Here is an 18083-nt window from a genome sequence, read left to right as displayed (position 1 = left end):
TATCCCGATTTTCTGTTAATTAGCCAATCCTCTATCCATGCTAATATATTGCCCCCAAACCTATGAACTTTTATATTCCAGTGAGAAACAAAGATTCTAAGAGAAAACTGAACCATCTGTGGCTAACTAAGGAAGTTAAGGATGGTATCAAATAGAAAGCAAAGGCATACAATGTTGCGAAGATTAGTAGTAGTTCAGAGGATTGGGAAATTTTTAGAAACCAGCAAAGGACGATTTAAAAAAAAATAAAGAAAAAGAAGATAGATTGAGAGTAAACTAGCAAGAAAAAGAAAAACATAGAAACATAGAAAATAGGTGCAGGAGTAGGCCATTCGGTCCTTCGAGCCTGCACCACCATTCAATGATCATGGTTGATCATTCACCTCAGTACCACTTTCCTGCTTTCTCACCATACCCCTTGATCCCTTTAGCCGTAAGGGCCATATCCAACTCCCTCTTCAATATATCTAATGAACTGGCATCAACAACTCTCTCCACAGGTTAACAACTCTCTGAATGAAGAGGTTTCTCCTCATCTCAGTCCTAAATGGCTTACCCCTTATCCTTAGTCTGTGACCCCTAGTTCTGGACTCTCCCAACATCGGAAACATTCTTCCTGCATCTAACCTGTCCAGTCCCGACAGAATTTTATCTGTTTCTATGAGCTCCCCTCTCATTCTTCTAAACTCCAATGAATACAGGCCCAGTCGATCCAGTCTCTCCTCATATGTCAGTCCTGCCATCCCGGGAATCAGTCTGGTGAACCTTCGCTGCACTCCCTCAATTGCAAGAATGTCTTTCCTCAGATTAGGAGACCAAACTGAACACAATATTCCAGGTGAGGCCACAGCTGCAGCACGACCTCCCTGCTCCTATACTCAAATCCCCTAGCTATGAAGGCCAACATGCTATTTGCCGCCTTCACCGCCTGCTGCACCTGCATGCTAACCTTCAATGACTGATGTACCATGATACCCAGGTCTTGTTGCACCTCCCCTTTTCCTAATCTGCCGCCATTCAGATAATATTCTGTCTTCGTGTTTTTGCCACCAAAGTGGATAAGCTCACATTTATCCACATTATACTGCATTTGCCATGCATTTGCCCACTCACCTAACCTGTCCAAGTCACCCTGCAGCCTCTTGGCATCCTCCTCACAGCTCACATCACCACCCAGCTTAGTGTCATCTGCAAACTTGGAGACATTACACTCAATTCCTTCATCTAAATCATTGATGTATATTGTAAATAGCTGGGGTCCCAGCACTGAGCCCTGCAGCACTCCACTAGTCACTGCCTGCCATTCTGAAAAGGACCCGTTTATCTTGACTCTGCTTCCATCTGCCAACCAGTTCTCTATCCACGTCAATACATTACCCCCAATACCATGTGCTTTAATTTTGCACACCAATCCCTTGTGTGAGACCTTGTCAAAAGCCTTTTGAATGTCCAAATACACCACATCCACTGGTTCTCCCTTGTCCACTCTGCTAGTTACATCCTCAAAAAATTCTAAGATTTGTCAAGCATGATTTCCCTTTCATAAATCCATGCTGACTTGGACCGATCCTGTCACTGCTTTCCAAATGCGCTGCTATTTCATCTTTAATAATTGATTCCAACATTTTCCCCACTACTGATGTCAGGCTAACCGGTCTATAATTCCCCGTTTTCTCTCCCTCCTTTTTTAAAAAGTGGTGTTACATTAGCTACCCTCCAGTCCAGAGGAACTGATCCAGAGTCAATGTTGGAAAATGATCACCAATACATCCACTATTTCTAGGGCCGCTTCCTTAAGTACTCTGGGCTGCAGACTATCAGGCCCTGGGGATTTATTGGCCTTTAATCCCATCAATTTCCCTAACACAATTTCCTGACTAATAAGGATTACCTTCAGTTCCTTCTTCTCGCTAGACCTTCGGTCCCCTAGTATTTTCAGAACGTTATTTGTATCTTCCTTGTTGAAGACAGAACCAAGGTACCTGTTCAATTGGTCTGCCATTTTTTTGTTCCCAATTATAAATTCACCTGATTCTGACTGCAAAGGACCTATGTTTTTCTTCACAAATCTTTTTCTCTTCACATATCTATAGAAGCTTTTGCACTTAGTTTTTATGTTCCCAGCAAGCTTCCTCTTATACTCTATTTCCTCCCTCTTAATTAAACCCTTTGTCCTCCTTTGCTGAATTCTAAATTTCTCCCAGTCCTCAGGTTTGCTGCTTTTTCTGGCCAATTTATACGCCTCTTCCCTAGATTTAACAATATCCTTAATTTCCTTGTTGGCCACGGTTGAGCCATCTTCCCCGTTTTATTTTTACTCCAGACAGGGATGTACAATTGGTGAAGTTCATCCACGTGCTCTTTAAATGTTTGCCATTGCCTATCCACCGTCAACCCTTTAAGTATCATTCGCCAGTCTATTCTAGCCAATTCACATCTCATACCATTGAAGTTACCTTTCCTTAAGTTCAGGACACTAGTCTCTGAATTAACTATGTCACTGTCCATCTTAATAAAGAATTCTACCATGTTATGGTCACTCTTCCCCAAGGGGCCTCGCACAACAAGATTGCTAATTAGTCCTTTCTCGTTACACATAACACAGTCTAGGATGGCCAGTCCTCTAGTTGGTTCCTCGACATATTGGTCTAGAAAACCATCCCTAATACACTCCAGGAAATCCTCCTCCTCCACTGTATTGCTACCAGTTTGGTTAGCCCAATCTATATGTAGATTAAAGTCATCCATGATAACTGCTGTACCTTTATTACATGCATCCCTAATTTATGTGAAAACAGACAGTAAGAATTTCTACAGGTACATAAAAAGGTAGAGAGTAGCTAAATTAAACGTCCCTTAGAGGATGAGACTGGGGAATTAATAATGGGAAACCGGGAAATGGCAGAGACTTTGAACAAATATTTTGTATTTGTCTTCATGGTAGAAGACACTAAAACCATCCCAATAGTAGATAATCAAGCAGCTGTAGGGAGCGGGGGGGGGGAAGCTTAAAAAAATCACTATCACTAGAGAAAAAGTACTAGGCAAACTAATTGGACTTATGGTGGACAAGTCTCCTGGACCGGCTGGCCTGCATCCTCGGGCCTTAAAAGAGGGTTGCAGAGATAGATTACAACCAATGCATCCGCTATCAATATTCCCTGGACCCTGGAGAGGTCCCAGTGGATTGGAAAACCGCATGTGTAACACCCCTATTTAAGAAAGGACGGAGACAGAAAGCAGGAAGACCAGTTAACCCTAAGATCTGTCATTGGGAAAATGCAAGAGTCCATTATTAAGGAAGTATTAGCAGGATATTTAGAAAATCATCATTACCCAGAAATCCCAGGTCTGTATGGAGTGTGTACGGACCAGGGAAGGCATTGCAAAAGCCGGTTTTCAGTGCACAATGCACATGCGCTGAAAACCGGCTTTTCCGATCTGTCAAGCTGGAGTTTGACCGATCCTCAGCCTCTCCACATCCAGGACATTTGCAATGTCAAGATTGCGGTATTTACCCATATCTTGCCCAGCGGATGTCCTGAAAGCTCTTGCGCCTGATAAAAGCAGGCGCATAGCCTACTTTTACAAGCGAAAGTGTTTTAAAACACACTTAATACATTAAAAAATAAAATTAAAATATTTTTTTAAAACTCTGCCCACTACATTAAATTTATTTCAAAGCATAATTAAAAAATGTTTTTAATCGTTAAAATATGTTTTTAAAAATACATAACTTTAATTTAAATTAACGTGAAATATGTCGTGTATTTTTTCTTTTTGTTAATGTTTCGTGTGTTGGGCTGGGGTGGGGGTTCACATTCATAATAATGGGAACTCCAACTTACGGAGTTCCCACTATTATGAATGAGAACATACTTTTCCTTGATTGGCTGCCCAGAGCAATGTGACTGCAGCTCCAGTCCTGTGCAACTCCAGTCCTGTGCACGTCCTGATGTGCACATGCTCCAATGCAGTGGAGGCCTCAGGCCCGGGATATCTCATGGGGGCAGCAGGTTCAGGTAAGTGCGTTTCTTTTTTCTAGAATCCAGACGAATGCCCGTGGGAAAGAGAAACTTGGATTTCGGGGCCGATACAGTCACAGAGTCAGCATGGTTTTATGAAAGGGAAATAGTGTTTGACAAATTTGCTACAGTTCTTTGAGAATGTAACGAGCAGGATGCATAAAGGGGAACCTGTATATGTAGTCTGTTTGGATTTTCAGAAGGCATTTGATAAGGTGCCACATAAAAGGTTACTACACAAGATAAGAACTCATGAGGTTGGGGGGTAATATATTAGCATGGATAGAGGATTGGCTAACTAACAGAAAACAGAGAGGTGGGATAAATGGGTCATTTTCTGGTTGGCAAACTGTAACCAGTGGGTTGCCACAGGGATCAGTGCTGGGGCCTTAACTATTTACAAGCTATATTAATGACTTGGATGGAGGGACTCCATGTAATGTAGCCAAATTTGCTGATGATACAAAGATAGGTGGGAAAGCAAGTTGTGAAGAAGACACAAAGAATCTGCAAAGGGATATAGACAGGCTAAGTGAGTGGGCAAAAATTTGGCAGATGGGTTATAATGTGGGAAAATGTGAGGTTATCCACTTTGGTAGGAAAAATAAAAATGCTAATTATCATTTAAATGGAGAGAGATTACATAGTGCTGCGGTACAGAGGGATATGGGGGTCCTTGTACATGAAATGCAAAGTTAGCATGCAGGTACAGCAAGTACAGGGGTATGGGGAACAAGCGTGAATGAGAGATTGGAGAGAAACTGGAGAAAGATGCGAGGCTAGGGCGGGGGAAGTTCAGCCCGGTGGGCTTGGGGAAGGAAAAGAAGTGGCAGCTACACACTCGTATCTTTCCATTTGGTTTTTGTACAGTCACTAGACTAGATACCCAGTGCGTCGGTTCAACCACTTTCGTGATGATTTGTCATTTTTCCAAACGATCAAGTTCCTCTCAACGTTTGTTTGATCGCTATTGGCACCCGTCTGGGTGGCATTACAACTTGTGTCGCTGATTCATTAAGTTCAAGGTGAACTGTCCCTGGCATGTATCCAAGTCCCTTAAGCACATCCGGCATTGTTGACATCAGTTTTTGATACGAGCGAGACGTTTGCCTTGTTCGTAGTTTGCGATTTGCGTGGTTCATTTACTACCGCGACATTCTGATGCTTCACTCTTATCAGTTGTTGATCAGTGGTGCACTTTGGCTTTCAATGATCACAAAGAGCACAGCGTACTTTTGCTTGTTCTTTGTATTTTCCAGTGGCACATTACAAGTCCCTTCCACTGAAATGGTTGCATGGTTGTCATATAGTGATAGTATTGTCTAAGATTCTTTTAGCTTTAAGCCTTTAGGTAAGTATCTAAGAGGTAGCACATTTCATGCGGTCCCTCAATCTAATTACATTTTTACCATTTGACTTTTAATGGAAAAGATAGCCATAATCTTGTTCGGATACTTGGTCAGCTTTGTCCTTGATTGTGCAATCAACATTGCCAAGCATCTTTACAGTCATGACTTCAAAATCAGAATCATAACTCTCTTCATATAGTGCATGAACTTTTGGCTTGCCCTTATATTTCGGGTTGTGTGTAGACTTTCTGCCTCGATCCACTTTGTCTGCACTTTTCAGAAAAGTGATTTAGTTTGCCTCAACTTGTGCAGGTCTTCCCATCTGCTGGGCATTTATTTTTTCACAGCCCATGTCTTTTGCCACAATATCTGCAATTATTCGTGAACTCTTCGTGAATTCTTTCTTTGTGGGTCGGGGTTTCTGTCTGATAGATTTGACATCTTCAGAGTCTGTTTTAGTGAGCTTCATGGATTTCATTTGCGCAGCTGTGGCCTCTGTAGCCTTGACAGAGCATCACACATTTATCGAGTGCTAGGCTTGATTCTTGCAACAGCCTCTTATGCAGAGTTTTATCAGATATTCCGCAGACTTTGCGGTCTCTGATAAAACAACCTCTCAAATTGCTGAAATCACATGACTATGCTAGCTCTCTCACTTTCACGAGATATCTGTCAAACCGGTTGTGCCCTTATACATTTTTTAAACTGGTACCGTCAATAGATGATGTTGGTTTTATCTTTGCAGTGCTCTTCCCAGAGCTTCAAAATAATCTCAATTTTCTGCAGGTCTTCCTCTGATTTGCAGAGAAGATTGTTGTGGATATCGAGGGCATCGCTGCCAATAGCAGTGATAAACATTGCAGCCTCTGGTTTTTCCACAATATTCCTGATAATTTCATAGCTGTCCCACAGCTGTTTTAATTTTTTCCAGTTGGGTTTTCACCTACAATGGAGGTGGGAGAGGAATGTGTGCAGGAGTTGGCACCATGGTGGCTCGCTGCAGTTTAGGACTTTGAGTTTGTCACATACATATATACAATTCAAATACCCAAAGTACGAGAACAAGTCGAATCATAAAATATCGTGGCCACGTATTTGTAGAAATACTTTTTCAATTGAGGCTCTACAATAGCTTATGCCACTTTAAGTTTACTTTACTAATGCCTCTAGATTATTTTACAAGCTTATGTCTATTTATCGCACTTCCCCCGAGATGTGTAGGAAGCATGCTCTGCACTGCATTGTTTGACGTCGATTTCGATCTGCTCAAAAAAGTCTTACAGTTCCAATATTTTGGTCGTAGATGCGTTCAACGAAAGATCATGAGTCTCCGCTTCTGACACCATAGTCTCTTAGTTCAACTTAACTCTATTTGGGAGATCTCAGACAGCCATGTGGAGCTCAAGATGGCATTCCTTCACAGACCCTCTCTCTCAATACAGCTCCCTATAGCTCTTGGCTAGAAGGCACGATATATTATCTCATTACAATAACCAGACTGGCTTAGATCGTGGAGTAGGTCACTTGACAACTGATCGGGTATTGATACCAGAAAAGGACAATGCAGTTCCCTCTTTTTTTAAATGGTGACAAACTCACACCGTTGTCCAAAAAAAAATTATATGCAAGTAATAAGTGTGCTTTTTATTTGTAGTTATATCCTAAATGGTTATTTTAGAGGTAATGTTACAAATAGTGCTGCAAAAAGCAAGCCTCACCTATCGGGAATTGTGATTTTTTTTGCAAAATTAATCCTTATGTATTCAAATTGTGGCAGAAGTAAAACATGGAACAATGTTACAATAGATTACTGCTGATGACGCTGTACAGATGCAACACAAACAGCTTTTTATTTTGGTTTCTTTTTAGATCGTCTGTTGGCAGTGCGTTGCCGCGAAGGCGTTGCTGTGCATATGTTACTGTTGGAATAATATGTATTTTCATTGGAGTTGGTTTAACTGTAAGTAGAATTTAATGACGTTGAAGCACTTATATGAAGACATTTATGTATTGTGGTGTTTTTACTTTCTGATATTTATGTGTAATATATTTTCTGTTTTGTAAATGTATTCCCACTCAAACTTGGCACTATTTCTGTTTGTTCTAAACCTTTAGGGCATTGATTTTGCAGTGGTAATGGTGGTGAAACAGCCATCGCCGTCATTACCCCTCTGAAACTGACCATAACTTGAGAGTTCAGTTCATGTGCAGATAAGTAAGAATTCCTGACGTTGCGGTCAGTCATTGCCTGCTCCGCCACCGGTTCCGCTATGGAACTCACCATAGCCAGCAATCACTGAAATCACTTACTGATGAAAATATCTCCTCTTCTGTGCTAATATCGCTGTTTAAAAAAAAACATAAAAAGTTAAGCCTTGCTCAATGAGGTGTAACTGGGTTTTTAAATGGTATTCTGAGCAATGTTTCCCCCAAATTTGTTTTGGGGTGCGTAGCCCCTTTTAGGGGCTGCACAGCACATTCAGTTTTGCACATGTGTGAAATTTAACATTAGAAAAGCTGGTCCCAGGCTGCGAGAGGGACCAGCAGAGAGCTGCGCAGTTGCTTCTGATTAATAAATACTCTTGAACAATTGTTTTTGTCCTGAAAAACTAATTTTATATTTGAGGAATGTCAAATTTCTCCATTATTAAAAAAAAAAAATTACTAGATTTTGAAATTTTTTTTTTAAGTTTATGATATTTCAGTTACTACCTTAAACCCATGTATATGTCTCAATCTTTATTTTGCGTGTGGAATTTTTTTAAGTGAATGATAAAAACTGCTTTTTATCTCCTGGTTTACTGTCTGAGAATTCTTCAGTGTGATTGGCTGCTTAGCCAGCTTGATGACATCACTGCTGCTGGATTCTGGAGATCCCCTATAGACAGTGCAACAATCAAATTAACGTCAAGAAAGCTTAAGTTAGTTTTCACCAGAGATTGCGAGATCTTTGTGGGCAGCTATCTTGGAGGTCAGCGGTGATCACCGTTGCTTCTCTACTGACTGCAAATTCTGGGCCTATATTTTATTTTTCCAGTAGAAAGGAACAGGCAAGGATCTTTATAAATCAGAATGAAATAGTATGCTGCCTTTGTTTTGAGATCGCGGAAGTGGGGGGTGTGGAAAATCAGGTCACGGGGAGGGAAGAGATGGGGATCGGAGGGGAGCGAGTTCTGAAGATTGTGGGGGGCAAGGCAGGGGAGAGATCGGATTGCACCTTTTGCAGGCAGTTTACATTCTACTGATCATATGGCTGTAATCTACTTGTATAATGTCCTGAGGGAACAAATTACAAAAGTTCTTTCCTGCCTCAAAGGTCATTTAGCAAAATTCTAGGAAGGAACATTTCAAAATGTTTATAGTATTGTCAATATCTTCATTCAATTCTTGCTAGTGGATTTCCACAGTTGAAATGTTGTTAATCCTAGCAGCAAAAATTCACGTTTGTTAGATCTCTTAATTTCCAATGAAATACGAACTCCGATGGTAGTTTTAACTTTTTAATCTTGGCAGAGAGTAACAAGCTGCTGGCTGATTGCCAGTTTCTTTGTCTTACTGAAACCACATGGTCAAAATGGCTGTATTTATACCTGGATCAATTTACAGAAAAGAACTCGCCTTCTTTGACCTTATTGGCTCAATTGAAAGTCTTTTAATGTTTTAATTGGCTCGCTACCCAAGGTCCGAAAATGTCAAGTTGATTGATGACTTAATGCAATGTGGCCTGTGTTTTTTCACAGTCTGTCTAAATGAGCCTGTTTGAATACTCTATCAATGTTCAAGGATCATTTCATTATTTCATAGATTTGTAACTAACTATTAAAAAAAAAGTGCATTTCTGCTTCAGATGCATCTGGTTGCATTTATCACCTGATTTTTTACAAATAACTTCTCCACATCTACCTAAGGGATCATCTTTGTTCATGTCCAAAGTGATATGCATCTAGGTTTTTGTCGATGTCAGTCAAGCTAACCAATGAGTAGTAAAACTAGATGACATTGATAAACCTGCACAGCGTTAAGCATATTTGGTTCATCCAGTCCCATATGTAATCTAAAACTGTACTTACACATAATGCATTATTTAGTTGCAATGACTTGCTTATGTATACATTGTAAAGCAATGTCAAGTCACTGGCAGTGGAAGAATAAAGAACATTGAAACATCACTAGTTGCAATCAAATATTCTATGGATCCATTATGTTTCATGTAATCAACCAGATGATGCCCCTATCTTCAATCTGCCTTCTAACAAGATACCTATCCTGTTTTGTTTAAAAAAGGAGTTAATTGACACAATTTTAACTTTTTTTTCCCCTGGGAGTCTGTTCCAAACATCTAACACTCAAAGAAAAGCATTTTGTCTAATCTTAAGTATTGCTTCAGGTTTATTAATGTTCTACATAAATAGGTGATTTAATGTGAGCATAGAACTGAACACCTGTATTACCTACACCTTTCAGAATTTAAAAAACCTGAATCACTTTTTTTTTTTGTTGATCCAATGTATACATATTGGTGGCAATTTTAACTAGTGCCTAGCAGTAACAGGGCAATAATGACCTCAAAATCATGTCAGTAGCCTTACTATCCTGTTACCGTTGACAATGCGGCTGGTGCTATTTTAAAAGAAAACTACGGCAGGGCGCCCAAACCTCCTGCCTATTTCATGTGATTAAGTTGCTTTTAATATGCAAATAGGGTCCCTAGGAGTGAAGGGGAACCGTCTCTGCACGGCTTAGGGTTGGTTGGCTGCCTTGGCCTAGAAATTGGGCTGTGACAATTTTTGGGCACACTGGGAAGCGGTTGCATTGGTGCGAGATAGTTCATGCTCCCCATGCCTGAATGATGAGGCTCAAGGCTCTCCAGGTATTGGGCCTTGCGCCTCACTTTAATCTTCCCGATCTAGAGCCTGCTGATAATGACTCTCCCCAAGTTTGGGCATCTGCTAGCGTCACAGCAGCCCTCGGGTAGGTGTTATCGGGGATTGGAATGGGGGTTTGGTTTGAAGATGACGGGAGATCGGGATCAGGGGTCTGGCCAGGAGCGACGCCGAAGAGTGGGGTTGAGATTGGTGGTGATTAAGGAGCAGGAGTGTCGGGAGCATTGACGATTTGAGAGGGAATGAGAGCGGCTCCTGCTTCTTCCAGTTCCACATTCAGGTCAGTTTCTTAGCATTTTCATTGCAGGCGATCTCTAGGACCAGTTTCCCTAAGTGAATGTGCAAAGGGCCTAATGCTGCTTTAGGTTCAGGTAAAGAGTCCTTTCGTATTTTCCTTATCCAAGATAGTGGGCATCATATCTGCAGCTGGAAATTCCTGCCTCCTGCCATAGTGGGGCCTTAGGAATCTGAGCAATGTCCCTTGTATGTGATTTCTTACGGGGGAAGATTCTGATCAATAACCATCTCATCGTTGGTATGCTCCTGCATGTGTCCTTTTTCTGATTTTGTCATGGGATGTAGAAGAAACATGTATATAGATTTTCTTCTGGGTTACAGGAGCTCAGCCAGACAAGGCTTTATGGAGAAAAATCTCTGCATTGATGAGCATTTTTCTATCAGCTATGTGGCCTTCCTTACAACAGATTTCCTGGTTTCCTGTAATGGACTACCTGCTGACCAAAGGAGGGGCACTGTTGGCTAAGTCACTTGTTTGTAATGCCCACACGTAGCACTTTTTTTAAATATAAAAAAAGTGCTAAGTCAAGAGATATTCCGTGGCTGTAAGAATCACCTGGGTTCAGGGATTGGCAGGACATCAGCAAGTTGGACTGAATGTTGCTAGATCATAGCAGGTCATTTTTCACTTCTGGCGGTAGTGGGGAAGTCCAGAACCATGGGACACAGTCTAAGGATAAGGAGTAAGCCATTTAGGACTGAGATGAGTGGTGAACCTGTGGAATTCTCTACCACAGAAAGTTGTTGAGGCCAATTCACTAAATATATTCAAAAAGGAGTTAGATGTAGTCCTTACTACTGGAGGGATCAAGGGGTATGGCGAGAAAGCAGGAATGGGGTACTGAAGTTGCATGTTCAGCCATGAACTCATTGAATGGCGGTGCAGGCTCGAAGGGCCGAATGGCCTACTCCTGCACCTATTTTCTATGTTTCTATGAGGAGAAACTTCTTCACTCAGAGAATTGTGAACCTGTGGCATTCCCTACCGCAGAAAGTTGCTGATGCCAGTTCGTTGGATACATTCAAGAGGGAGTTAGATGTGGCCCTTATGGCTAAAGGGATATGGAGAGAAAGCAGGAAAGGGGTACTGAGGTGAATGATCAGCCGTGATCTTATTGAATGGTGGTGCAGGCTCGAAGGGTCGAATAGTCTACTCCTGCACCTATTTTCTATGTTTCTATATAGTCAATGGAAAGGAAAGACGTGGATGTATCATGAGCAGCTATAATGTTTTGGTTTCATAGGTTCTTTGCTTAAGAATTCATAGCAACACATTGCTATTAAGAACTAGTTGGTTTATTAGCAAAGGTTTAACAATCACACTGCACATTATCAGTTCAACTATTTCAGTTGTGCATTTTAAACAAATGCCCCCTGCAAGGGGGGTTCACACTCCAAAATAATTTTTTTCCAGTGCCCCCTTTTTTTGGGGTGGGGGGGTTTAGGGCACTAAAAACAGAAATTATGCAAGTGACCCCTGGCTAAAAGGGGAGGGGGGGGTACTAAAACCGGCAAATTAAACTTAAATGATAAAATTAAAATTTGGTTGCCGGGAGTGATGATGCACTCCAGCCCCTCTGGTGCCTACCTCTTGCGGAAGCCGCGAGCGTATCGGTGGATGCCGTGTGCTCCATCTCCAGGGACACCCTGGTTCCGATGTAACCACGGAAGAGAGGCAGGCAGTCGGGCTGAACAGCCCCCTCGACCGCCCGTTGCGACCGGCTGATGGCCCCCTTGGCCATGCCCAGGAGCGGTCCTACGAGGAGGCCCTCCGACCTGCCCACTCCCCTCCGCACAGGGTGCCCAAAGATTAGGAGTGTGGGACAGAAGTGCAACCAGAATTTGAGGAGCAGCCCCTTCAAATAATGGAAGAGGGGCTGCAACCTCGCACACTCCATAAAAACATGAAACACGGACTCTTCCAGACCGCAAAAATTGCAGGCGGCCTGGGAGTCTCTGAACCGACTTACTGCATGGGACTGCTCCGTGCAACACCCTCCAGGCAAAGTCCCCAATAGATAGAGGGAGGACTCCCTCTTAGAGTGCACTCCATTGGGGACCCCCACCTCCTCCGGATGGCAAGATGGTGCACCATGTCAGGATGGCAGACGAGGATGGCAAGGTGGAGTATGTGCAAGTGCAGCCCGTACATGAAATCCCTCTGCGCAGAACTGAAAGGCATGGAGGAGATTTCCCCGAGGAGACTCAAGTTGTGAGGTGCCGGCTCCCGAGGCAGGTTTTGGGGCTTGGCCCCATGAGGAATTCCGTCCGGACCGGGGTCAGTTTGGACGGGATCTCCCCACGTGCTTGAGCCTCCTCGACACATCTAATGGAGTCAGGACCCAGTGCTGTTTTTAGCGACTCGATGGCATTGGCCGCGCGCTGGACGTCGGCCCAGTTTAGGTACCGTGCTAGCACGTCTGGCACCATCCAGCCCGCTTCTCCGCCATCGAGCAGATCCCTGACCCTGGTCACCTCGCCAGTCACAGCCCTCTCGTCCGCCTGCCACCTAAAACCTTGGTCGTGGAGGTATGGATTCCTGAGCAGCGGCTCCTGCAGGACAGCCGCCATTCCAGACAGGGGAGACCTGCGCTTGGTGGCGACTCTGTTCCAGACCCTGATGAGCTCCTGGTAAAAGACAGGCCCCCCAGGCTCTCAAACAGGAGCTGCATGTCATAATTGAGGCTGTACTGTTGGGTCTGAAGACGGAAAGTCGCAAGCTGGGTGCTGACGCACACCAAGGCCTGACTGCCCTCTCTAAGCAGGAGACTCAAAACTGCAGCAGAGACCCAGTGCTTCCTGTTTCAGAAGAAGTCCACCAGCTTCTTCTGTATCTTGGCGACAAACGCAGGGGAGGGGTCAAAGTGACCAGACAGTACCACAGCATAGCGGACACCAGCTGGTTTATGACTAGCCCTCGACCCCTGTAGGACAGCACTCGGCGCAGTCCTGTCCAGCGCCCTAGGCGAGTGGCGACTTTGGCCTCCAGCTCCTACCAATTCGTCGGCCGGGCTTCCTTGTCTGGGCTAAGGTAGACTCCCAGATAGAGGAGATGGGCCATGCTCCAGGTAAAAGGCCTGAGCTCCTCCGCCAGAGAGTCTACCCGCCACTGAGCCACCAGGAGGATGTGGCCGAGTAAATCTCCTGGCACTCACACATCCTCCGCGGGTCAATGGGATCCTCGACCATGAGGAGCATGTCATCGGCGTAAGCTGAGAGGACGACCTCCACGTCTGGCCCTTGCAGAGCCAGTCCCATCAACCTCTTCCGCAAGAGGCGCAGGAAAGGCTCCACGCATAACGCTTATAACTGGCCGGACATGGGGCATCCCTCGTGCACCCCTCTCCCATAGCCGTCATAGACCCGTTAACCTTAATCAGACACTCCGCGGCATCGTACAAAAGTCGGATCCGGGCGACGAAATGCGACGAAAGCATGCAGAGTTCCGAACAGATACTCGTGATCCACCCTGTCGAACGCCTTCTCCTGGTCTCGGGAAAGGAAGGCGACCGGCAGACCACCCTCCTGGGAATGGTGGACAAGTCCCGGACCAGATGGATGTTGTCATGGATTGTCCGGCGCGGGACCGTGTAGGACTGGTCGGGGTGGATCATGTGGTCCAGCACGGTGCCAAGGCGAGCAGACATCATCCTGGCAAACATTTTGTAATCTGTATGGAAGAGGGAGCCTGGGTGCAAGTTCTTAAGTAGGCGGAGATCGCCCTGCTTAGGCAGCAGGACGATGACTGCCCTGTGCCAAGAGAGGGGCATCTCCCCGGTCACCAGAATTTCCCCCAGGACCCGCGCGTAGTTGCCCCCCAAGACATCCCAGAATGCCCTGTGGAACTCCACGGTCAGCTCATCCAGCCCCGGGGACTTTCCCCTCAAGAGCTGCTCGAGGGCACCGGTCAGCTCCACCAGGCTTAGCGGAGCGTCTAGATTTTCGGCGCCCTCTGGGCCAACCTTCGGCAGGTCCTCCCACAAAACTCTACGCGCTTCCTCACTGGATGGATCCGGAGAGAACAGAGACCCATAATAGTCTTGGTCCTTTTTACTGATCCCCTCCGGATCTGAGACCAGGGATCCGTCGTCGGCCAGCAGCATCAAGAGCTGCTTATGGACCCACTCGCCCCCCACCCCCCCCCCCCACCCCCATCTTTTTTCCAGCGAGTAGAAGAAGGGGGAGCCGCGGTCCAGGTCCCTCAACTTCTCCATCGCCGTCAGGCTTTCCGGGGCGCCGGAGCGGTCCCTTGCCTCGAGGGTGCAGTTAAAATCCACACCTCCCTGCCCCGCCAGACAATGCAGTCGTCGACGTCGACGGAGCCAAGAAGAGTGGACACTTCTTCGAAGAAGCGCACTTGCTGCGGGCCGGGCTGAGGGGGTGTACACGTTCACTAAATGGAGCGGCGTGTACCCCAGGCGAACCGTGACATAGAGCAAGAGACTTGACACAGGTTCCTCGACCCCCAAGATCTCCGGCTGAAAATGTGGGGCCCACAAGAAGTGCAGTGAGGTGGCTCATGCGGACCTCTCGCCATTCCAGGAGCCACGTGGCCTCGTCTCCTGGAACGGTGTGGGTTTCTTGCAGGAAGCACACCGCATATTTCTCCTCGGTAGGAGTGAAAAATGGTTAAATCTACGGCGTGCCTCTCTGCTGCCGTTGATGTTGAGGCTGGCTATGGTTATCTTCATGACAAGAGCACAAGAGCATAGTGCAATCGCTAACTTAAGCTATGGCGGGGGGGAGGAGGGGGGGGGGCGGAGTTGTTTGATGACCTCCACTCCCTCAGCAGCCCAGTGAGGAACGTTCTGAGCCGGCGCAGCTCAAGGGTTTCTGGTTTTGATAGGGTCCTGTCCGCGCCCATAGTTTTGACCACGGAGCGGACGGACCTGATGAGCAGCACCGGCTCGGACCATTTGTCCAGGGCCAGATGGGCTCTATTGCGGCAACCCTGGCATTGTGCCAAAAAGTCCCGGAGTTCTTTGGCAGGAATGAGGGGGGACCCAGCGACGGGCACAAGGAGATCCACCACCATACTGGTGATGGACTCCAGATCAGACCTTCTCCCGCGCCCTCCACTGAGTCCCTGTCTCCCTCCGGGAGGTCGCCACCAGCAGCCGGTTCGTCGACCGCACGGGGTACGGCAAACGGCCCGGCCGCACCATCCGGCCCTACCTCTGTCACAATCCCACCCCCAGGATCATCGTCCTCCCTGGCCCCCCCCCGGAATGCCGGGTTGTGAAGCGGCAGCGGACGGGGGTCTCCCTCCGCCCCAGGCACCGGGGAGCATGGAGAGACCGGGCCAAAAAACAGCTCCAGATCCTCCAACTCCCCCGGCTCCATCGTCGGGGACGACGATTGGGGTTCCACACCCTCCCCGCTACCACCCCCCGGCCCAGCGGGTGGGTGTTCATGAAATGCATTAAAATCCTGTACTTTTTCCGCCAGGTCGAGCAGATCCCAGGGAATGTCAATAATTGGCTGGGCGGGCTTGGACTCGGTCTCATCGGCTCCGCCCGCCTCAGTCCCGGGATGCTCGACCCGGCAGCGACATTTTCTTTTTGTGGCCCCGCGCTCCCCGCAAGTGGCAGTTCTTGTTCTCCATCCCCGGGAGGCTCAGGCTGGGCAGCCTTGGATGTCTCGCCCTCCCGAGGGACAGTCTCCTTCCTGCCTTCAGCGCGCATTGGGAGCGCTGGTGGGGGATGTGGGACTCTTGCTGGGCACCCACTCCTCCATGGAGGGACCTTGGTCATCCTCCGCTTCCTTGGAGTGGTGCCTCCTTTTTTTTACTGGAGGGACGCGGAGGCAGGGAGCTTTCCATGTCTGCTGAGGCTCCCACCTCCGCTCCTTCCTTCCGATTATTTTGCCCAAGCCCGACCACAGGTGGCAAACTCCCCGCAGAGGCAGGTGCGGTCAGGGGCTCGGGTCCGGGCTCAGAATGCACCGCGCTCACCGCCAATAGTGGAGGGGTGAGCGCGTTGATTGGACTGTGTGGCCCACTGAAGGGACTGTCCAGAGGGTGTTTATTTTCTTCTGCGCCCTCCTGCGAGGACGCTCTCCCTGTGAACAGTTTGACCACCAGTTTTCTCAATTTATGGACTAAATAGTAACTGCTGGCTTAAGTGTTTTTATTAAATCTCTATTTATTCATGTATGTTGAATTATGATTTTGGCCTTGTGATGGGGAAGTGGGAGCTGGCATGAGATAAATACCAGTTTTAATTCAAATTTATTACAACTATACAGGATATAATAATTGTGTTTTTTTTTTTAAGGTTGGAACCCAAGATTTCGCCAGACGTTACACTGCAACATACGTTTCCTGGGTTTTTGCTTATCTTCTAGGCTTAATCTGTCTAATCCGAGCTTGTTATTGGGGAGCCATAAAAGTTAGCTATCCTGAGCACACCTTTGCATAGACAAATCATTCATCGACAGAAGATGCGATGGTCTATAAATCGTTAATTCCAAGAAAATGGACATTTTCAAGTTAGTTAATGTAAATCAACTTCATATAGACTGATTAGGCCCAAAGAGGATAATGGTGTCACAACATGTGCATATTGCACTATGGTTTAAGCAAGTAGGCATTTTTTGTTGCTGCTAGGTTGTTATGTTCTTAAGACAAATGCTGTATTTAAGTTATTTGCAATGCACACTCCATTTTGCCTTGGTTAAATGTTGTCATGCAATCTCTGTTGAAATTCTTTAATTGCTTTTTCTGTTAGTATTTTTAATGTTTACCGGTGTCACTGTTACTCTTTCGAGCTGCAACAAAGGAATGTGACAAAACAAATTGGCTTCATACACTTCAAAATATTTCTATACAGGCTTGATGTTTTTTAAATTGCTCCTGTGAATCTGAATATTCTGAAATAAAACTGCATCACCGCAGAGCAATAAAAATAAGTTCTATATGTTGTATTTTGAATACTTTCATACTTCTAAGTATTTGCTTTCTAAAATGTAAAGCTTTTTAAAATGCCTACATTGACACAGTCAGAGCATTATGGTGGCAATAGTAAGTGATGTTTGACTTATTGGATCATATTTATCTCTGTGTAACTATACATATTATAATCATTTTGTCAATCCACTAAGCAGAAAAGCATCAAGAAAAGTTGTAGTTTTTGCTATAATCATAGTAAGATTACATAATTTAAGAATAAACACAAACTTCAGCTGTTGAATGTAATGTCAAACTTTGTACCAAATTAACCACAGATCCATTAACTATGTTGCTTTGCTGAAGTGGATGCAGTCTTTTTTAAATAAGGTGATAGAAATTATTCTACAAATAAAACATAAAAAATTGTTGATTGTACTGTTACTAATTTTATGACTAAACAGTTTAGTAATGCACATTTACACTGATGAGGCAAGTTGTTTATTTTTAAGTGAATTTGTGTCTTTCGTCTTTCCAATTTGGACATAGAATTTTACTTACACATTGAATTCAATGAATTATTCTTGTGCTGAAAGATATAATTCGGCTTTGGTACTCGAGATATGTGGCGGTTAGAAAAAAA

The 18083-nt window shown here is 45.2% G+C and overlaps 1 protein-coding gene across 1 annotated transcript in view; it reads left to right on the top strand.

Annotated features, from left to right (window-relative positions):
* The window catches only part of pip4p2 (phosphatidylinositol-4,5-bisphosphate 4-phosphatase 2), a 119607-nt gene extending 101739 nt beyond the window's left edge, over positions 1 to 17868 (top strand). Inside the window, exons 6-7 of the mRNA XM_070876277.1 lie at positions 7244 to 7334; positions 16830 to 17868. Of these exons, the coding sequence (XP_070732378.1) occupies positions 7244 to 7334; positions 16830 to 16973 (235 nt within the window). The 3' untranslated portion in view covers positions 16974 to 17868. The remainder of the gene's footprint in view (positions 1 to 7243; positions 7335 to 16829) is intronic.
* The last annotated feature ends 215 nt before the right edge of the window (positions 17869 to 18083 follow it).

This window comes from Pristiophorus japonicus, chromosome 1, assembly GCF_044704955.1.
Source record: "Pristiophorus japonicus isolate sPriJap1 chromosome 1, sPriJap1.hap1, whole genome shotgun sequence".
NCBI classification, from domain to species: Eukaryota; Metazoa; Chordata; class Chondrichthyes; family Pristiophoridae; genus Pristiophorus; species Pristiophorus japonicus.
This window is presented reverse-complemented; position numbering and strand designations above follow the sequence as displayed.